General features: G+C 44.6%; 1 protein-coding gene across 8 annotated transcripts in view; it reads right to left on the reverse strand.

Annotated features, from left to right (window-relative positions):
* Positions 1-21,099, reverse strand: part of EBF1 (EBF transcription factor 1) — a 267,950-nt gene that overhangs the window by 232,105 nt on the left and 14,746 nt on the right. For all 8 annotated transcript variants that reach the window (XM_033073409.2, XM_033073406.2, XM_033073405.2 and 5 more), the window contains exon 6: positions 17,121-17,189. In XM_033073409.2, the coding sequence (XP_032929300.1) occupies positions 17,121-17,189 (69 nt within the window). The remainder of the gene's footprint in view (positions 1-17,120; positions 17,190-21,099) is intronic.

Here is a 21,099-nt window from a genome sequence, read left to right on the forward strand (position 1 = left end):
AGGTCTGAATATGGACCGGGGTGAAGAGGAAAATTAATCAAGAACTGCCAAAACCGTGGGTCAGATGCTGCCAACGCTTCCAGGGCCATCCCACTGCTGCCCAATCTCTGGTAAGGGCTGAGCAAGGTGAGCTCTGAACTGAGGTCTGGGCTCCACTACCAGATGTTTTTGGGACCTTCTCAAAGCCAGGAAAGACCCCTCCAGACAGGGAGAGCTGCTGTGTGACAGCTTTTGACTTTGGAGCTATACCCCATCTGCCTTTGTCCCTCTTCCCTTCCTCCAGAAATGGGAGCATCAGATTTAAAAAAAAAAAAAAATCAAAGGGAAAACATTAATAAATAATAATCAAGATCATCTGCAGTTTTAATGATAAGCTATTTAATGAATTATAAAGTACCTATAACTCAAAGTATGAGACTGTACATTGTCAAAACTGGCATTAAAGTGTATGGAGATAATTAGGCAATAATGACCTCCACAGAGGGCTTTTCCTGGGAATTAATGACCAGTCGGGAGGAGCTGATGGCTCAAGGCACAAGCAAGGGCCATTAACCCCAGCTGGTCATTAATACTCAGGAAATGCCCAGCTCTGAGGCTGTTATTGTGAGTATATGCCAAAATAAAGGGGGAGCTATTCTGAATATCTGAATGTGTGGGCTGATGGGTTTGCAGGTACTCGTGTCCATCCCTGAGCCCTGGTATTCCTGCAACTGGGAATGCTGAGGAGGGCACAAACATTGAACCCCTGACACCAGGTCTGGGGGCTCTGCCAGCACAAACAGAGCCTGTGAGGCATCTTTGCCACCAGAAAGAGTAAAAAAAACCACACAAACCAGAGGTTTTGTTTCAACTCAATTTTTAAATATTAAATCCTTGTGCTATTAGCAGCTCCAGAGCCCAGGTCTCAGGCTCATCTATCTAACATGTCATGTCACAGAAGACACATTTTTGGGATCCTCACAGCCAAATCCAGCCCCTGGAGCAGCTCTGGACCCATTTGGGAGCAGGACCCAGAGGCAGAACTGCCTCAGTTCATCCCAAACCCTCTTTCCAAACTCGCCATGACTTCAGGGGGAACTGGAGGAAGAGGAGGAGTGTCACCTCCTGCCAGGGCAAAACAAAAGCTGATGCTCAGCTGATGCCCTGTGCAGGACCTGCCTCTTTCCTGTCACACAGGCTGGAGCACCAACACAGAGCCATGCACCAAATCTCTCCTGTGCCCAGGAGAATCTGGGGAGCCAGTCCTCTGGGAGAGATGCCCTGACTCCCCCTCCCCACTGTGAACAGAGAGAGGAATTAGCCTGGGCTGTTTTGCTGGGTAATGGAGCTCCCAGCCCTGGGTGTGCTGCTCTCCCCATCCCCTCCCCACACCAAGGAATGGGGTTTGTACCTCTGAAAGCTCAGAATCAACATCTCCATTTCCCCCGGCTGGAGAGGGGGGAGGAGGTGTCCATCCCCCCGCTGCAATTATCCAGCCTTGTCCTAAATAAACCCGCAGGGAGAGAAGGGACTTGATTTCCCACTCTGGCCCCTCTGGTCATTTATTTACCCCAGTGCCACATCCCTGCTCTGAACACGCACCAGTGTGCCCGGGGGTGACAACCCCGGAGCATTTTGCCCTGTAGGATCACAGCAGATGCAAATTTTCACCTCCACAAACAAATGCATGATGGTTGTAAATATTGCCAAACGATTCTCTGCAGCGATCAGCGCTAATCACGCCGTTTGTGAGAACACAGCAGCGATGCTTGTTGGCAAAATAAAGGATCTCTAAGTTTCTTACAATCTGGAAAGGAAGGCAGAGCAGCTCAGCCACAGCGTTTCCCCTCAACTGTTTACAATCGATCAGAAGGAGAAAAAAAAAAAATTAAGTATCCCACTGGCAATGTGGAGTTCCCAACAATTGTACATTAAAACCCACTATTGCTCAGCATAGGAAAATCACTACATCAGGAAAATTAGTGCTTGTTAGTACATATAATATTCAGAATCACGAGGAGAATAAAAGCAGTAATGCAGAAACTGTTATCAGCAGAGGGAAAATTATTCAAGTATGCATTTGAGTAATTCTGCATTTTAATTTAACCCTTTGAAACATTAATCAAACCATGGCTAATTATAGGAATTAAGGAATTAAACGATGGAATCTTCTAAAAGATATTATTTAAAAGGCAGTTTATACAATTACTTGTATAGATGTTTGCTTTAAAGAGGGAAACATTTCTACTGTAATGAAAAGGGTCTTAGAAAATTAAATTAACAAGAGGGGACCAGGCTGATATGAAACTAAATTAGCATCAAATGCAAATTACAGGGTACTTAATGGTAGAAACAGGTGCAGAGCAGGTCCCTAAATGAGATAAATGAATAAAACATCCCTCTGCACAAATGTGGAAGCTGACACAAAGTCAATGATATGAATAATTCAGCAGCCTCAACACTGCTGTTGAGGTCAGCTTTCCTTGACCTTTGAAACAGGAAGTAAAATTCTGTCCAAATTTGAGTGACTGGAAATGCAGCAGTTATTTGTTGGTGGGGGGGAATAAAATTAAATTAAAAAGAAAACAAACAGAAAATTCAGATTACAAAAAAAAACCTTCAACAAAATAAAACCCATCTAAAATACAAATCCACAGTATGCATGTGAAAATGTATATAACATATATGAGAGATTTTAGGTCATGGTGTGATCGAAATATTTTCAGATCTAAATGGTTTCATCTTTCAAAAAATAATTTAGTTGTGCTAAAGGAGATATTAATAGAGTCAAAGTCATTGTATCCCAGGCATTATAGAAATCAAATCATTTATAAGTAGCTGCTCAAAGCTCAGTGATCAGTCATGTTCTTTGCAACAAACTTTTTTATAAGGAACAGAAAGATTTTTTTTTTTACTTTTTATCCAAACTACCAATACTATTACATTTCAAACATTGAGAAGTCACAATTTAACCTATAAACCAACCAAACAACAGTGTGTTGAGAAATATAACATGCAGGAGTGTGAGAGAACCTGGGAAGTAGAAAATATACATGCAAGTGTATTTTATATTGATATCTTAACATTTAAATAAACCCTAGAAACAAATCCTTGTATCCCAAAGAATGAATACTTCTCTCTTAAAGAGACAGAAATATGAAGCAGCTGCCTTAAAGCCTTATAAGTAAATGGAGAGGATTTCTGTGCCTTTCCCTATGACAAAATACTCAGCTAAAAGCATAGCTCGTGTAATTTCTGACTACATATATGATAATAATTTTAAACTTAATTTAGCATTTAAACAGATTAATAAGATATGACAAAAAACTAATTTTTCTAAACTGGGAGAAAGGAAGAACATCACCCCTGCAGCTTGTCTTCTAGGGCAACAAAAGATGTTAAGATAACATAAGTTATCTCTGCTTTTCCCTTTGTTGCATTAATCCTCTTTACCTGCTTACCTGCCATCTGCAGAACTTGTGTCTATTATAGTTATTTGGATTGATTTCTATTAATTAATTTTGTTTCCTCTGTTTCAGGCAGGAGAAGCCAGGGATGGGACTGCAAGTGTGCACCTCTGCCTCCAGAAACTTTGGTGAGGAGTTCAGGCAGCCCTGGCAGCAGCCACCCTGGAGATGCATATTAATGAGCTGAACAAAATAAAATCCCAGCCCTGACGTGTCCTAATCCCTTGTGGCCAAGGCAGCAGGGGCAGTTTGGGGGCTGAGCCCGGGTTTGCTGTGCTCCCTCCAAACGCCAGCTCTGAGAACCCAGCTGGTTCTCATTTCCAAACAACCAGTTTCTCTATCCCCAAGTGCTAAAGAAAATAATCCCAGCAATCCATGACTACACGCTTTCACAGGGACAGCAGTGAGAATTTGATTGGAGAGATAATTAAAGTCATTCCTGAAACTTGCAAGGAAAAGAAGCCGGGGGGAGAGGAGGGGGCCAACAGGGACAGCGATGCTCATGTTTAGCTGGTGCTTAAATTGAGCTCAGCTTGCAGAAGTGGGGACACACACACTACTTTTGGGGAATTTGTTTGCCTGAAAATTCTCTCTTCTTCACCCTAACAGTTACAGTTTGCAAAGAAAATGTAATAGACTGTGGCAAGTAGGAAGATGAGGATGAGGTTTGGAGCCTAGCTGTTCCTAATTTGGCAAGAGCATCCAGAGGGAAATGCTTTCACATTCTGGTAAACTTGAATAAAATTACGTACAGCCACTTCGATTAGAAGGGTTTAAAGGGAAATGATACCATAAAAGCAATAAACCCCACCGCTATCTGCTTCAAACACTGAAAACATCTTTTTAAAATTAATGTTTCCTGCAGCCCTGCCATGAGTTAGGTCTGAAATAATTTTAATATTAACAACACTCAGGAGCAGGTCAATCTAGAGCCAATCACATGACTACATTAGTCTTCCACATCTTTCCAAATGTCCTCTGCATCTTTCCAAAACAGTGGAGTAATTTACACCACTCCAGCTGGTGTAAATCAGCAGGGTGTCCCTGGCATCAGGAGAGATGGGAAGCACTGGCCTCGCTGAAAAATAATCACAATGATGATGATTAAAAGGGGAAAAAAAAAAAAAAACCACCACCACCACACCAAAACCCAAACAACAAAAATAAAAGCTTGCTCCCAGCAAAGCTAAATTGTACAACCCCTGTGTCACACATCTGCTCTGACCCTCGTCATCCTGAAATGGGTGTGAAATTCAGAGATGGAGAGAAAGAGTTTAAAGCACTTGTAATCTCTCTCTGCACTATCTGCCTTGAGCAGGAAGGAGGGATCCGCTCAATGAGAGCTATTCAGGGCCTCTCAATTAACCTGATTAGTTCAGCACGCTGCTCTCATGAATGACACCTTATCTTGGAAATGAGGGAAAAAAACTTCCTTCCTCCTGGAGACGCAGGCGGCCCCTAAAGCCAGCGCTTCAGGGATGGGGAGCCATCCCCCGGGGAGCTGCTCTTGGGGTGGCAGGGCCAGGCAGCCCAGGTGGCCCAGGCAGGGAGGGGGTTGCCCTCTTTGAGGCCCATCCAGGCACATGATGGGATTTGGTGGCTGGGAACCCTGGCGGGGGCGGCCGCAGGTACCGCGACCCCCGGGGACGCTGCCGAGCGTCGGAGTCTGGAACTCGTTTCATAGGTGACAGATTAATGAGCAATAACTGGGTTACCATGGCAAAAAGCATTCCCAAAATTCTCTTTTGTTTCCCCGAGAATAGTCTCCCTATTTTTTTTTTCTTCCCCTCCAAATCATGCCACTCTGCAATAACACAAATATGAACTAACAGCGTGTTATTCTTTCGAGTGCCGATGTCAACAAGGCTGATTGTTACACACAAACTCCAAGGATTAATCAGGGAAAATAGGTATCTCAATTACAATTATAATGCTGAAAACTCACATTTATGAATGGCCAGCCAACTTTGAAGACATTTATTAGGGAAATTCCGATGACTTCAAAAGTATTAATGTACTAATGAAACATTAGGGCATGATGTATTAATGCTCTTGTAATTTCTGACAAATTGAGTTACCATTGTCACAGCAGGGCAATCCTTCAGGAAAAAAAAAAAGAAAGGAAAGTTCCTCTCTCCTGCCACGTGGTACACGACAGATGACAATTTACGTACCCATAATGGGGTTCAGTGAGAAGTTTTCCTCCTACACCACAGCACAGTTTATTCCATTTTTCAGAATGCCAGAGCTATTATGGAGCTCACTGTGCTTTAAAAAAAAAAAGCCTAGTGATTGTCTTCCTAAACAGCTCCATAGGGAAGAGGCTCTCCTCTTGTGCATCCCTCACTCAGCAGTCTCAGAGTCCAACAGGGCCCGGTTACACCAGGCCATGGTACCAACAAAAAAAGCTTTACAGAGCTGCTTTTAACACATAAACCCCAGCATGAGAAACAAATTCTGCCCCAGACCACAGAAAACTTCAGGGCACTCGTTTGTAATGCAGCTGAATTTTCTCATTTTTCTTTAAAAAAGGGGTAAATCCCGATCCAAGCTGCAGATCCTTTCCTGCTCCTGCCTGTAAAACCCCCAGAAAGATATTCCAGGGTGTAGATTCCCCTCTGCAGCCAAATCCCAGCTCATGCAGGACTGTGCCAGAGATGTGGAGGCACCTGGAACAGCTGGGAGGAGAAACAACCATCAGGTCTTAATAGCTCTGAGTGTGGCTAATTTTATTCTTCTTTCAAAGCAAAGAACCTTATAATGAATACAGAATACATTTCTCCTCTCCTTGTGTCATCTTTCTACAAAATTTGAACTAGGTAAAGTGGTTTTTAACATCCACTTATCAAAGTGACTTAACATCTGGGAAGTCAGCCAATGGTTATGTAGTGATGCAGATGCCAAAAAATCCAACTGAAGGATTATATTGAGGGAGTTTACAGAGGAGACCTGACTCAACTGGGTGGAAGTTGATGGTTATCCTGGTCAGGAGAGCCTGAGAGAGCCATGCATAAAAAATTAAGAAAAAGTATTGTGGTTTTAAATAGCTTATTTTTAACTCATTGTAGACATTTGGCTGTATCCTGCACCAGTAACTTTTCCCAAAGGCAGATTTTGGAGTCAACAGATGAACAGTTTGTCAAAGTCCAAAAGGAGATGAACAGAAAATGAATTTCTGCCTCTGACAGTCTAAGAGGAAGATCATTTTTTGATTGCTAGACACTCACATTGGAATATTAAGTCTTTCTAACATTTAGTTATATAAAATTAATCGGTTCCAGGGTCACAATCATGTCACTCGAGGATGTCTTCTTTTTTTTTTAATTAATTTTTGAAAAACGTGACCTAAACATTCATCTAATTGGATTATGTGTTTAGCTGAATGTTTGCAACTCTGATTAGAAAGTCAAGGTGAGAGGAGCACTAGGAAAACCCAAGAATCAAGCAAGCCTAAATAACCCTAGCATTGTAGCATCACCTTTTTTTTTTTTTTTGCTTTGTTTTGGGTTTTTTGGGGTTTTTTTTTGTTTGGTAGCAACATTTTTCATCTCTTTTTAGCCCAGCATGGCACTGGAAGAATTAAAGAAAACAATAAAAGAACAACTGAGTGTACAGGGTAGGATTTACTGGCATTTACTTTTAATTCTATGGTCCTTTGCTCTGTGGCTTATCAGCCCTATGTCAGCCCTTTTTCCTCCTTTATATTTCATGAGGGGACCCACATGCTGGTACTGAGAGACAGAGCCCAAGTGTCTGTAAGCTTTTTGTCAGGTAAAAAGAGAAGAAAAAGGAAAGGAACAAGAGGAAAAGCAAAGCTAAGAGGCATCTATTAGATGTCACTAGGCTTTTGTATTCATGTCAATGATTCAGGATTAGAGTATTTGAAATAATCTTATTGAGAGAACTCAAAAGCCCCACAGAGGGAAAGGCTGCTCGGTAGCATATGGCAGAGCAGCAGACAATATCTTATTAAGGATGTGTTAGCTAACACCATTACTTTTTATATTACATTACTGAACTCTGGTGCCTCAGCCCGTTAGCGAGACGCCGTAGTTGTGGAATGCCAGATTGGACGTGTTGTTACAAACCCAAAAAGATTTGGCTGGGCCTCCTGGCATGGCAGGAGGGGGGAAGGGGGGTGGCAGTGGGGTGCTGTTCCCTTCCTGGAAGGGGAAATGTCCCCAGAGGAAGGGGACAGCACCCAGTGCTCTCCCACCCTCCCCATTTCAGGGCTCTGGGAAAAACACGGGGTACAGAAGCAGCTGCTGCTCCAGCCCCAACAAAAAAATCCCAAACTATTGCCAGACTCTGCTTCTTGTCAGATGAAGGCAATTTAATTTTGTTATAGTGAATGCTGTTAGTCGAAAAAATCTTTCTTTGCTCTTGGACAAAAGCTTGTAATTGGAGAAATAGCTCTTTTTAAAGTTATCTTCATCTGCCTACACCTTTAGAGGCAGCAAGAAACCAAAGACAAAACAGCACTGTTCATAGCATTTCAATGATTGCTCTGAAAGGCTCTATATCTGGGTCACCTTACTACAGTCCAGTATATCATTTCAGTGACTTGATATAAAGCCTTTTAATAACTAATTTCATATCATTCACATATTAACAGCAACAGAAAATCCATATTCACATTTCCTATTTCCAGACGCTGTTTTTTAAAAAGGGGGTAGGAAATTATTCGTTCCACTTTAAAAAGAAAAAACCTCTAAAAAGCTGTGCTTAGCAAAAAAGTAAACACCCAGTTGATACAGTAATATATTCTGATCACAAACTACCTATGCAAAGTTGCTAATGTGACACACTGGGAACTTTGTATGGGTTTTCTGTACTTTTCCAGTACTGTTACAGAAAAAGTATCACAGGGATGTTACAGGGAAAGGGGAAAATTCATACCAACGTTTCCCAGTGCTACTGCAGAGACTTGCTGCCTTCCAAGGACAGCGTTAAAACCATTTCTAGAAACTTAGTCATGGTTTGCACACTAACCTACAAGTGTTTCTTACTCTCTTTTAGCTTTATTAGTTAGATGTTGTATTAAAATTAAATACTTCCAGCAGGCAGAAGTGCCTGTGAATTTAACATGGTTATTTTACTAAGTGTGGCAAATTACTTATAAGAATACATTTTGGTGGCTGGAACATGCAAACATTTATGAAAATTCACATGAAGAAAACTACTCACACGCCTCAGCTCCTGTAGAATAAAGCTTGGGTTGTGTTTTTATCCAGTAAACACTGGGATAGAGCTGAGATACATTTTTCATATTCAGAAGAGTTTTAGCTAATCTGCATTAAAACTGAGGCTGATCTTTGCAAATACATTTCCCCATTGCTCTTATTCATGTATGCATTCCCACTGCGACAGCAAATATGGAAATAAATCAGGTGTTAAGAGAGAAGAGGAAATTTATCCACTCCAGAAACTATGTGTGTATATATATGCATATGAGAAAAAGACAGGGGGTTTTTTCCCCCCTCAAAAAATCTCCACTCTTGAGAGAGAAGAGCTGGCACTGAGCTGCATGGAGCCAGGGAGCCCACTGTGCCCAGCACATCCTCCCTGCTGCAGGACATGCTTTGAAGAAGGAGCTCATATTAAGAAATCGATAGGAATGAAGAGCACATTTGAAGTTTTGTGACAAAAAACAAAGGGATGGATCACCCTGCCAGGGCCTGGGCTCCTACTGGGGCCAGAGCTCTCAGAACTTTCCTGGTGCTGCAGGAGGTCACTGCACCAAACTTTTAAAGCACCTCCAATCTCAAATACCCAAATCCTGCCACCAGAATGGAGCAGCAGAGTAATCCACGAGGTCTCAGTTAGATTCCTTTGCACAAGAAAATCCACAGTGTCTTCAGGATGGACTTTGAGGACTAAAACAAACCAATTCAGTCTCCTAAAAATGTTAACCCTTGCTGAGCAGATTTTTCAGGAAGAGCCCAAGGGAGTTACTGACATGGACACACTGACCTTGGGGCAGCAGGTCCAGCACATCCCATGTGTGCACACAAGTCACAGCTGGCCAGGCCCATGGCTCTGGGTGAGCACTTGCAGTCAAATGCCAAAAGCAGCAATCTTGTCTTCAGTTCCCCTCATCCCCAGGACATTCAACACAAGCTTTTTAGCCTCCCTAGAGAAAATTTCAGTTTTTACTCTGCCTCAGGAGAACCATTTCTCTTCAGGAATGGGATCATCTCTTCACTTAGAAATTACAGAGCATTCAGCACAGTGAGCCTGCTTTGCAATAGAAGCCTCTGCTACATCACCAATGATATTAAATAGTAATAATCAAGCATAAGATCACAGTTAACAAAAGCCCCAAACACTAGCTGTGGATTCAAAAGGCTTCACTGAGAGAAGCAAGTAACTATTAGAGTAGCGTGAAATGTTTGCAGTGAAACCCAAAACCACATAAGACTTGCCTGGTTTGGGATTTAATAACAAACTGAAAACTCAGAAACAGGTTTGCTGAGAAACTCACAAACCTTCTAAGTGAAGCTCAGACCAAATTAAGGTTTTGCATAATACTTCTGAGATCATATAAAAAATTCTTATACTTGGAGGCAGAGAGGAGAGTAATCAAACAAACAATAAGCAGAAGCTGGTTTGACCCTGACCAAGTTAATTCAGCTCCAAGAGCAAAATAAAGGAATTTATAAGCAGAAGTGATATGTGCCAACCCCAACAGGCTGAAACCGAGAGATTTTTGCAAGAATCCTTGTGAAGCTACCCCCAGCTGTAGTGATTTCATCACCAGAAAGAAGACTGACACCACATGCATGAGGAGCACTCGTGGAGGGGCAAGCATGCAAGCCTGAATCCCAGTGTGAGAAGCATCTACTGATCAGACTCTCCCATTTATCTCACAACAGCTCAAAATGCCTTTGGTTGCCTAAGTCATGTGGGAAATGTTCTGGGTAATGCTTCTCAGCTGCATCAATCACAACCAAATCCTGGAGGATGTGTGTTTGGATCCCTCCCCTCCCCAAATCTGGGTTCACAGGCTCCCGGAGCTCGCACGGAGCGCTCCAGGCCAACTTCTGTCTCTGAACACCCTGCTCAGAGGCCCAGGGGGTTTAGGCAGCACAGCCTGAACAGACAGCCTGGGACACATCTCTGTGCAGTGCTGGGGGTAGCTCTGTCACCCAGCTTCTGCTCCTCTGACTCCTCCCTGATGGATCAGTAATTCCCATCTAGCTCTGGAAGGGGCACAGCAATGGGGAGGGTGGTGCTTTTCAGCAAAAAATTTCAGATAACAGCCAAATATTCACACCCAGGGTCATTTTGCACCTAGGATGTCTATCAGAGTGCTCCATGCCTGCCCTCCTGCTCCTTCAGTGTGGAAAACCCAGCCCAGGACCCAGCAGTGATGGGACCCCCAGGCTCCCACAGCCCCATCCCTGGTGTGAGCAAGGCAGGGAGCAGGACACTGACAGACACAGCTTCCCCTGACTCCACACAGCCAGGTCCTGGTACTGACATGGTCAGGAGGACAAGGATATGACCAGGGCAGAGCAGGGACTGGCACTCCTGCACCTGGCATCTCCTGCCACTTTGCTGTGACACCAGTGCTACGATGAGCCCACATCCCCATAGGCTGGTGGGGATCAGCTGCAGCACTGACCCCATCCATCCCCTGCAGCACTGACCCATCCATCCCCTGCAGCACTGACCCCATCCTCTGCAGCACTGACCCCATCCCCTGCAGCACTGACCCATCCCCTGCAGCACTGACCCCATCCCCTGCAGCACTGACCCCATCCATCCCCTGCAGCACTGACCCCATCCATCCCCTGCAGCACTGACCCCATCCATCCCCTGCAGCACTGACCCCATCCCCTGCAGCACTGACCCATCCCCTGCAGCACTGACCCCATCCATCCCCTGCAGCACTGACCCCATCCCCTGCAGCACTGTCACTATCCCCTGCAGCACTGACCCCATCCCCTGCAGCACTGACCCATCCATCCCCTGCAGCACTGCCCCATCCCCTGCAGCACTGCCCCATCCCCTGCAGCACTGATCCATCCCCTGCAGCACTGACCCATCCATCCCCTGCAGCACTGACCCATCCCCTGCAGCCCTGACCCCATCCATCCCCTGCAGCACTGACCCCATCCCCTGCAGCACTGACCCCATCCCCTGCAGCACTGACCCCATCCATCCCCTGCAGCACTGACCCATCCATCCCCTGCAGCACTGACCCTATCCCCTGCAGCACTGACCCCATCCATCCCCTGCAGCACTGCCCCATCCATCCCCTGCAGCACTGACCCCATCCATCCCCTGCAGCACTGCCCCATCCATCCCCTGCAGCACTGCCCCCATCCCCTGCAGCACTGACCCATCCATCCCCTGCAGCACTGACCCATCCATCCCCTGCAGCACTGCCCCCATCCCCTGCAGCACTGTCCCCATCCCCTGCAGCACTGCCCCATCCATCCCCTGCAGCACTGCCCCATCCATCCCCTGCAGCACTGACCCATCCATCCCCTGCAGCACTGACCCATCCCCTGCAGCACTGACCCATCCCCTGCAGCACTGACCCCATCCCCTGCAGCACTGACCCATCCATCCCCTGCAGCACTGACCCCATCCCCTGCAGCACTGACCCATCCCCTGCAGCACTGACCCCATCCCCTGCAGCACTGACCCCATCCATCCCCTGCAGCACTGACCCCATCCATCCCCTGCAGCACTGACCCCATCCCCTGCAGCACTGACCCCATCCATCCCCTGCAGCACTGACCCATCCATCCCCTGCAGCACTGACCCCATCCCCTGCAGCACTGCCACCATCCCCTGCAGCACTGACCCCATCCATCCCCTGCAGCACTGACCCCATCCATCCCCTGCAGCACTGACCCCATCCATCCCCTGCAGCACTGACCCCATCCATCCCCTGCAGCACTGCCCCATCCATCCCCTGCAGCACTGCCCCCATCCCCTGCAGCACTGACCCCATCCATCCCCTGCAGCACTGACCCATCCCCTGCAGCAATGCATCCCTCAGCATCCCCCTCTCAGCAGAAACCACCTTGTCCCCTTGCCAGAACCTCTCCTGGAGGGTTGGTTTGCCTGCATCTCCTTCCCTCTCTCCAGACATGGAAAGCTACTGCAAAACTCATTATTTGCCACATCTACCTAAGCAGTGTGTTTGTGGGGAGGATGCAGGGAGTGTGATACAGTCCTCCCAGTCACTTTTCCACCTGCCTGGTATTTAGGATGAAAAGATGATCAGGCCTGTAAAATACAATCCACTACCTGATGACTTGTAAAGCAGTAAAACAGAGGTAATGAGTTTTTCATGTCATTGCACAGTGAAATCCTACCCACAAACATAAAACTTTTCAGGTTACAGGCTGAAAGATTTCAAACCCATCTGTAGGGGAGTTGGCTGGATGTGCTGGAACAGGTTACAGAGAGCCCAGAGGAGCATCCTGCACATATTGGAAGCACAGAGGCCTTTCAGACACTGGTAGGAGGTCATGCATTAAAATGTACTTTTTTTGTTATCTGATATCAAGGCATAGGAAATATTACAATATATTGTAATTACAATATACAATAACTCCAATCCATGAGTCCCCATCCCTGCTCCATGGACAAGAAGCTGTGAAAGGCACAAACCTCCTCACTGCTCCCAAACTCATCCAAAATGCCACATGAAGACCTTCTGTCTATTAGCAGAGCAGGGCTAGAAGAAGCCCTGGCCATCCCCTGCCCCCAAAGGTCACACAGTCCCTCCCAGGGGAGCTCCAGCACGAGCTCCTTGACTTCTCCCACACCTAAAGATTATCAATCCAAAAGATAGACAGAGGCCAGAACCTCACTACAGTCCTGCCTCTACTGGTAAATATTAGCAAAGCCAAACCCAGGTCACTGTCATCAGCCTGCTCAAGTACTCTGGGAAGAAGCAAAATTTGGGATGAGCCAGCAACTGCCTGTTTCCAGCCCTTTTTCCATGCAATGTCTCAAGCAAGATGCATATGGTACATATGGTACATATATTTTCTGCCACTATATTTGGGATTGCAGTGGCTATTCCTATTTTATCAGTCAGTATATTGACTGGATGCAGCCATAAAAGGTAAAGAAGCCCCAGAAGGCAGTGGTAACACCATTAAATATCGGTCCTGACAATGGTAAATTGGGTTTAAAAGTTTGGAACAGAGTGCCAAGTGAGGAGCCTTTTTCCTGAACCAAGGAATAACATAAAGCCCCACTTTCTCCCCTATGTGACTTTTGTCATTATCATCTTTTCTGATTCTTACAAAGCAAACCTAATTAGGAAGCTCTCTCATTAGTCTTCCAGAAAAATTAGCACAGCTTATGCTAATTACTCCTGTAAAATTTAATAAACTCGTTGAAATGGGAATAGTCTAATGAGGTTTTATTTATTGAACTAAGATAACTGTAAGGAAAAAGGTTAGGACACCAGGATATCCAGAGTGGTAATAAAACTACAATTTATTCAATTTCTTCACAGGAATTTTATTGTGAACCTTTTAAATTCAAATATGAGTTACAATTTGAAAGTTAAATCAATCTAGAATTTAATTTAATAACAGGAAGTGCTCTGTGTTTTCTTTAAGTGTGATTACAATACAGCCCTGCCACTGCACTCGTAGGAGGAATTGTGCATTTGTATTGTGACAATAATACCCCTTTTAAAATGAGTTCCTGTTCATCAGATCTTCATCTCAACACATGTAACTGGATTAGGGATAAAATACACAGGCTATGCTAAGAAGATGATACAGACACACACAGGTTTACAAGAAACTTCCTTGGGATGACTGCTCTGTAATCATAATAGATTTATTTTGTTCTCCAGAGAAAATTTAAATCACTATTTTATATAAATATAAATTTCTTTAGGTCCCTTTCACTGCTGTATCTGCTGATAGTATAATAGAGCAAAGTATAAAACAATTTTATATAGAATAAAGTCATACCCACTTTCAAACACAGCTACAGACTCTCATTCTTAAAACCCACATTTTCATTAGAGAAATACACAATCTGATTTCACATATATCCAGGGTTTGAAGAAGACTACAACACATGTAACTTTGAAGTTGCCAAAGAGCTTTTTCTCCAAGTTCACCAGACCACCACAAAGCCAGAGCCCTCTCTATCCCATCCTCATCAAAGAGAATTAATCAATCCCAAATAGTATTCCAACTTGTCAGAAGAGGATAGCATTTCCATGTAAGTACATATGTCAAAAATCCCATGGATAGATTCTGTGTTAAACTCTATGTTAGGTCAGAGTCTGTGGATTCACAAGATTTGATGCAAGAGTTAGATTAAATCCATAGGCAAAGACTTGATCAGAGCATCAGGCATGTGGGAGTGCTTTAGCCCAAATGGTAAATGAATTCTCTAAGCTCAGTGCAAATAAAAATAACTAAATATGGCTTTACATATCAATTGACATAACAGTGAAAAACTGTGCATGGAGAAGTGACAATGGAGCACAACCAAACACATGGCCTGACTTGTGCAGGCATTTTAATCACAGAACAATTTTAAGGGACTCGTTTTAAGGTAAAAAGGCTCTGTATAAATCACTTCATCCTTTCCAAACCAAAGGGGACAAGAAAAATGAATAGGATAAATGTCACAAGAAACATCACTAAAGCCACTAACTGTATAAAGCACATACTTGCTTGGCCTAAATTGTTTGAACCAGCCCCAGCCAAGAAAAGGTTTTAAGTACCCTACTGGGACAGATGCGAAGCGGCAACAATAGAAGCCACACTAATGCAATCCAGGTAACACAATCCTGTTTCAAAAACACAGGGAGGGCTAATTACAGTACTGCTGAGTCAAATTTCTTATGCCATTGCAACCCACAGGAACAGGTCAAAATCAAGTGTTATTCAAACCACAGTCATATCAACCTTCTGTATCAAAGTCACAATTTAAAACCCAGTGAAGAACCTGAAAGCTTAACCCATTCACAAGCCAAGTGTGATTCAGTGCGGGTGGCGAGGCAGGGTTTGTGTTATCAGCTTAGAATTGTCTGTAGCTTGCATTTTGAGCAGAAACTTCAAAATTGGTAACTAATTCATGTAAAGACTGAGGAATGGATCACTGCTAGGAAACTAAAGTTGGTTTGGTTTTTTTTTTTTCCCCTGTACCTATTTTCCTCATTTTTCAGGAAGCATGTAACAGTCAGCATCTCTGGCTTTCAAAATTTAAAATTATTTACAACTGGCAGTTTTGCATACTAGATAGTTAAACAAAATATTTCTCTAAACCTGCCATTAGCATCTTAACATCTCACTTTCCAGTACAATGAAAAATTCATGTGAATTTTGTAGCTTTCGTGTTGCTCAAAATGCCACTCTAACACCATGTTTATAGTGTTCAGCTCTGCAGCATGCTTATAAAACACAGCTCTGTACAGGTTTCACTGGGGGGCTTTCCCCCACACACACACTTCCTCTGGTGCTACCTGATGCTCAGAGAAGATGAAAATATGCCTAGTTAAAATAGATAGGAATATCTTCTGAGATTTAAACATTCCCAGGATTAGTTATTACAGCTAATCAAAACATCTGCTATAAGCATCCAATAAAAGCACTTTCCTACCCAACCCCTCCAAGAACTGGGATGAGCACAAGCACATCAACCCCCCCTCACCTTCTTTCATAAAATGGGTGCTCTGGCATGGAATATACTACCAACTTCATACAGCAAACATAACTCAGCAAAGCAAGGAGAGGCACGTGCTCTGTGCCCTCCCCTGGGTGTTTGGGTCCCCTTTGGGGTCCCTTTGTTCACAGCTCAGTGCAGGGCATTGCTGTCCCCAGCCCTGACAGACACTTCTGGTGCTTTAGCTCCTCTAGAGAAACACTGCACAATACTCTGGCTGTCCCACATGCCTTTGGATAACACATTTGGACAATTAAAATGTAAAAATGGCTCTTTGACTACCATTTTGCATAACTGGCAAGCAACAGAAACTACACATGGCTCAGAGCAACAGGAATAGATGTATTGTACTGCAATGATTTACTCAGTGATGTCAGATTAGCAATATGGATCTGTTTAAAAACACAATAATTAAGACAGGCAAAAATGAATTAATCAACTGACAATACAGTCAAAATAGTATTCCAACCAAAGAAAATAAGAGGAGGGAAAAAACCTTACATTGCAGATCTATTTTCTTAACTGTTTTTATGCATAAATAAAAGCCTTAAAATGTAGATGGATTGCATCCAACAGAACTACAGTAGCTAAGTGATAATGATTCAAACATTTTTCAAATAAAAGTTAAATATTTATAAGCACCCAACCACATTTCATAAATCACAAACTATTATTATTTTATTCCTGAAGCTTCCCTGGCATAGCATGTGAATTGAGTCACAGAAAGTCAGAAAGAAAAATCTCCTCTTTATGCACATGAATCAGTTACAAGAGCTGGAGCCCTCCACAGAGCAGGGCACTCCAGTATCCCTATGTTATCCCACATATGGCCCTTCCAAGGCGATCACAACTGCAAAGCACAACTAATTCTGCATCAAAAAAACAAAATTTCATCCGTATATCCTCCTAATTCTTCCCCATTAGCAACACAGGGCAGGTGTTTCATTATAATGAGGAGAGGGAGGAAGGAAAAAAAAAAAAGAAGGAAACAATAGCAGTCCTTACCTGTCAATTATCACTGGATCTGATGGAGTCTCATTTCTGTTGCCACAGCTTTTCTTGTCACAACAGCGGCTACAGAGCAAAAGCGAAAGGATTTAGTGCGACCATTACACTGTAAAATCATCATTACGAACATGTTGGGTTCAAATTGCCAGCTCGAGTTACCCTGCCGGCCCTGCCTGCAAATCAGTCAAATGTACTGGGTCACATATGGGTTAATTACGATGTTTAACTTCTTGCACAGCTGGTTAGCAACGGAAAATATAAAAAGAGAGGGGTTTTGCCCCTTTCACAAATAATAATTCAAGAACTGCCCAAAACAGGGAGAGCTGCCTATTTGTAGCCTCTTTTCCGCGGGGTTTAACAGTTGTCCCGCAGACGCTGGCACACAAAATAAGGCAGATTTTTCCCTGCTGAGCCTGGTTTTTACATTTGCTTAACGCTTGTGTTACACATCCACAAGATATTCCTGCTTCCACACAATCCCCAGCTACTGGCAAACCTCCCCCCAAACTCCGAAAGCGCAATTATTCTCCCTCTAAGAAACGCTGGTGTTAATGGGGGAGCTAAAATGCAAGCAGCAGCAGCAGCTTTTTATGCTCGAGCGCGCCTGTTTCCCCAAGTTTTGTGAGCATGTTAATGATCACTAATGCCACGGAGAGCTCTGCTCTGGCGGCTGGTGCCCTGCGTCAGGTCAGATACAAAGCAGGCATGTGAAATATAAGCTCCATCTCTCAAAGCACTGCTCCATGGCTGACCTCGAGGCTGGGATTCTTTTTGAGCTAAGGTGGCTCATTGTTTCCTAAGAGAAGTTAAATTGTTGGGGTTTTTTGATGATACCTCATCAAGAGTATTTTTTTCTGTGAGGAGGCATAAATATATTGCTGGTGAGTTCGTGGGTGAGGTACATGTTCCTGCTCCAGGTGGGAATCCCTCCTGGTGCCTCTAGAGGCTCTTCCCACCAGCCCATCCAAACCCACGAGACCAAATCACAGCCCCAAAGGTCAGAAAAGCCTTTAGGTTTCACCCACCCACTCACCCCAGGGAGGAAAACCCCACCTCACAAAGGAAGATCCTGTTTGTTGCTGTCCCCTTAACAGAAAATCCCCCCCTGAAGTCAAGGCTTCAAGAAATAAGAAAACCAATAAATCAAGAAGCTCCTGGCTTTCCCAAGTCCTTCTTGGTCCCCGAGGAGGTGCTGGACAAAGCCTGGGAGCTGCAGGGACCCCATCCCCTGATGGCACCAGGCAGTGAGGACCACCCCAGCTGCTCTCCCTGCCCAGACCTGAGCACATCTCCCTGTTCAATAAACTTTCTGGTCAACCTCAACCACACACAACCAAATCTTTGGAAACCACTGAGTTCGTTCCCGGTGGCATCCCAGGGATCTGCATCTCGCCTGTGTTTCAGCTGTCAGGAGGGACCACTGCTCACTCTCCCTCTCAGATGAACTATTTTCCTTTCCCCAGAAGGTGGAAGAACATCAGGGCAGGAAGGAGCCCTCAGAAGTGCCATGCTATATAAATAGCCTTGTTGGGAGTATGACAAAGGTTCTCTTGTGTTGCTGAACAATAGAGTGAATAATATACAGTTACCCACCAAGATTAGCAATAAAGCAACTAACCACACTAAAGATAACAAAAAAGGGGCCTTTTACAAAAACAGCCTGTTTAAACATGGCTTTAAAAAAAATAATAATTTTGTTTTCAAAGAGAGGAAAATACATAATTCTTTTCACCGCAAAAAGCTTCAAGGCAACTATTCAGGGCTGAAACTTTTCACAGTTAACACATGTGCGGTATCTTCATTTCGGTGGAAGTTACATTGTTTGGGATTGCCAAAAAAAACTGCTTAATTTTACAGCACAATACCACAATTGATCCACCAGAAAATGCCAGAGCCTTAGCACCCTGAAAGTATTAAAATTTAGGAAGGAATAAAAAATGCTGTAGGTAAATAGTCATGGGGACGTTCGGGGGCTTTTTTGCCTATAAAAGGACTTGTCATTTGAGTGCAGCTAGAATGTGTGGGGTGAGAAAATTTACCCACAAACAAGGCAATAAAAACTGCTAATCATTTTTAAATGATTAAAATGTAATTAGAAACAGAGTTGGCACAAGTTAAGACAATGCAGTTCTTGTGACTGAAGCGAATCAGGGCTAGTCCTGACATTCTCCCAGCAGACTGGAGGGACAGAAATTGCCACACTTACTCAGGCAAGCAAAGGTTCCCAGGCTCCCAGCACGAGATGGGCAAATACCAGCATCCACAAACCACCAGGCTGGGAGGTTGGCACCTTGCTGGGGCATTAACCCAGGGAGAGGAGAGGGAGAGGCAGCCAAGGGGGCCTGGGGACGGGGACACCTCGGTGTCACCTCCTGCCACAAGTGGGATGGAGTCAGGCACTGAGCAGTGGGGACAACCCAGCTTTGAGAGCAGGGGAAACACTTCACTGCTGCTCAGGTGGCCCCTTCATTGGGTACCTTCCCAAAAGTGCACCCCAATAGTCCCAAGGGATCATAGGAGACCTCACTCCTTGACCACAACCTGAGGGTGATGGGGAGAGGCTGGCACCATGGGGTGGTTCTCTGGCACGAAAGGGGGCCCTGAATGTTCCTTCATGACCTAGAGAATTCTATTTTACGGTTTAGTTTGCCCTTTGTGTTTTATCCCCCCCCACCACAGCAGAATTGGAGGCCTCTTCACTCCAGTCTTTCTATGCAGAGAATTAAAACATCACGCAGATCTTGAGTTTCAGACCCGGTTAAAAGTGCTTTTAATTCAATTTCCCTCAAAAAGCTTTGGCTTTTAGTGCCTACTTAGCACTTGGAAATAAGTTCCTAAATATTCAGCACCCTTTCTCCTTTCCCTGAAAGAATTTTAAAATTCCCAGGAGCTTCTCCAAACCACTCAGAAACCCTCCAGCTCCCAGCAAGGCTCTGTGCAAGAGCAGGGAACACAGGAGGACAAGGACTTGTCTTTGCTGTTCTTCCATTTCACCTCTCCCCAGGTGAGGCTCAGACACAATGCCACATTGGCCTACAGGAAAAGCCTATAAAAATTGGGGGTTTTTGGTGGGGATTGTTTATTTTTAAAACAAGTAATGCAGTAATGCAGCCTGCCAGCATTTCCAGCTCCTGCACCCCATCGTTGTTGCCACCCCGTGGTTCATTCCTGAGCCCCTCACCATCCCTACCCTACTCCTCCCCAGGCCACCACCACCCCAGCTTTTATTATCAGCTTTTTACGCCTTTCCCCTCACTCCAACCCTCTGAGGACCTGCTGCTCTCCTGTCTTCTTGCTCCCCATCATCCTCCTCCTCTTCTTTCCGTGTACCTGAGGATTCCTGCCCGTGCCTGCAGGATGAGGCGTCCTCACCCCAGCCCTGGCACCCCAAGCCCTCCCCGTGCTTTGTGTGTCCTGGGGACAATGAACAATGAGGAATTAGGGGCCCATGGCACGTGGCCAGCACCAAGGAGACTTTGGCTGCCAGACCCCAACCAGGGAGATTTGGCACAAGGTCCCACCAGCGATGCCATGGGGACGAGCCCTGCCCCGAACAGGCTCCTCACCCCGGAGCACAGAGGTGCACGACCCCCTTGCCAAAACAGCTGCAAGGTCTTGTTTTACACAGACAAAACCCATCTTTTACTCCAACCTCATTCTCAGAAATCACTGAACCATTTTAGCTGAAACTTTCCAAAGAAAGTCAGCCTGAGGCTGACACCCTGCAAAGGATATTTCAGCCAGAACAGTTTAAGTTTGGCAAAGCTGTAAGCCACTGAAGGTTTCATAATGGAAATTGTTGAGGCAATATTAACTATAGATGTCCCTCCCCATGCTGCCTACAATACTAATAAATTCCACTGAGGTTGTGAATTCTCCCCAGCTATTAACATTTTCACCAACAGTGTAGATTTTTATATCTGACAGAACACAATGAAATCCTTTGAAATAAACAGCTACCTGAAGCAAACCTCAG

This window comes from Catharus ustulatus, chromosome 15 (assembly GCF_009819885.2).
Source record: "Catharus ustulatus isolate bCatUst1 chromosome 15, bCatUst1.pri.v2, whole genome shotgun sequence".
NCBI lineage: Eukaryota > Metazoa > Chordata > Aves > Passeriformes > Turdidae > Catharus > Catharus ustulatus.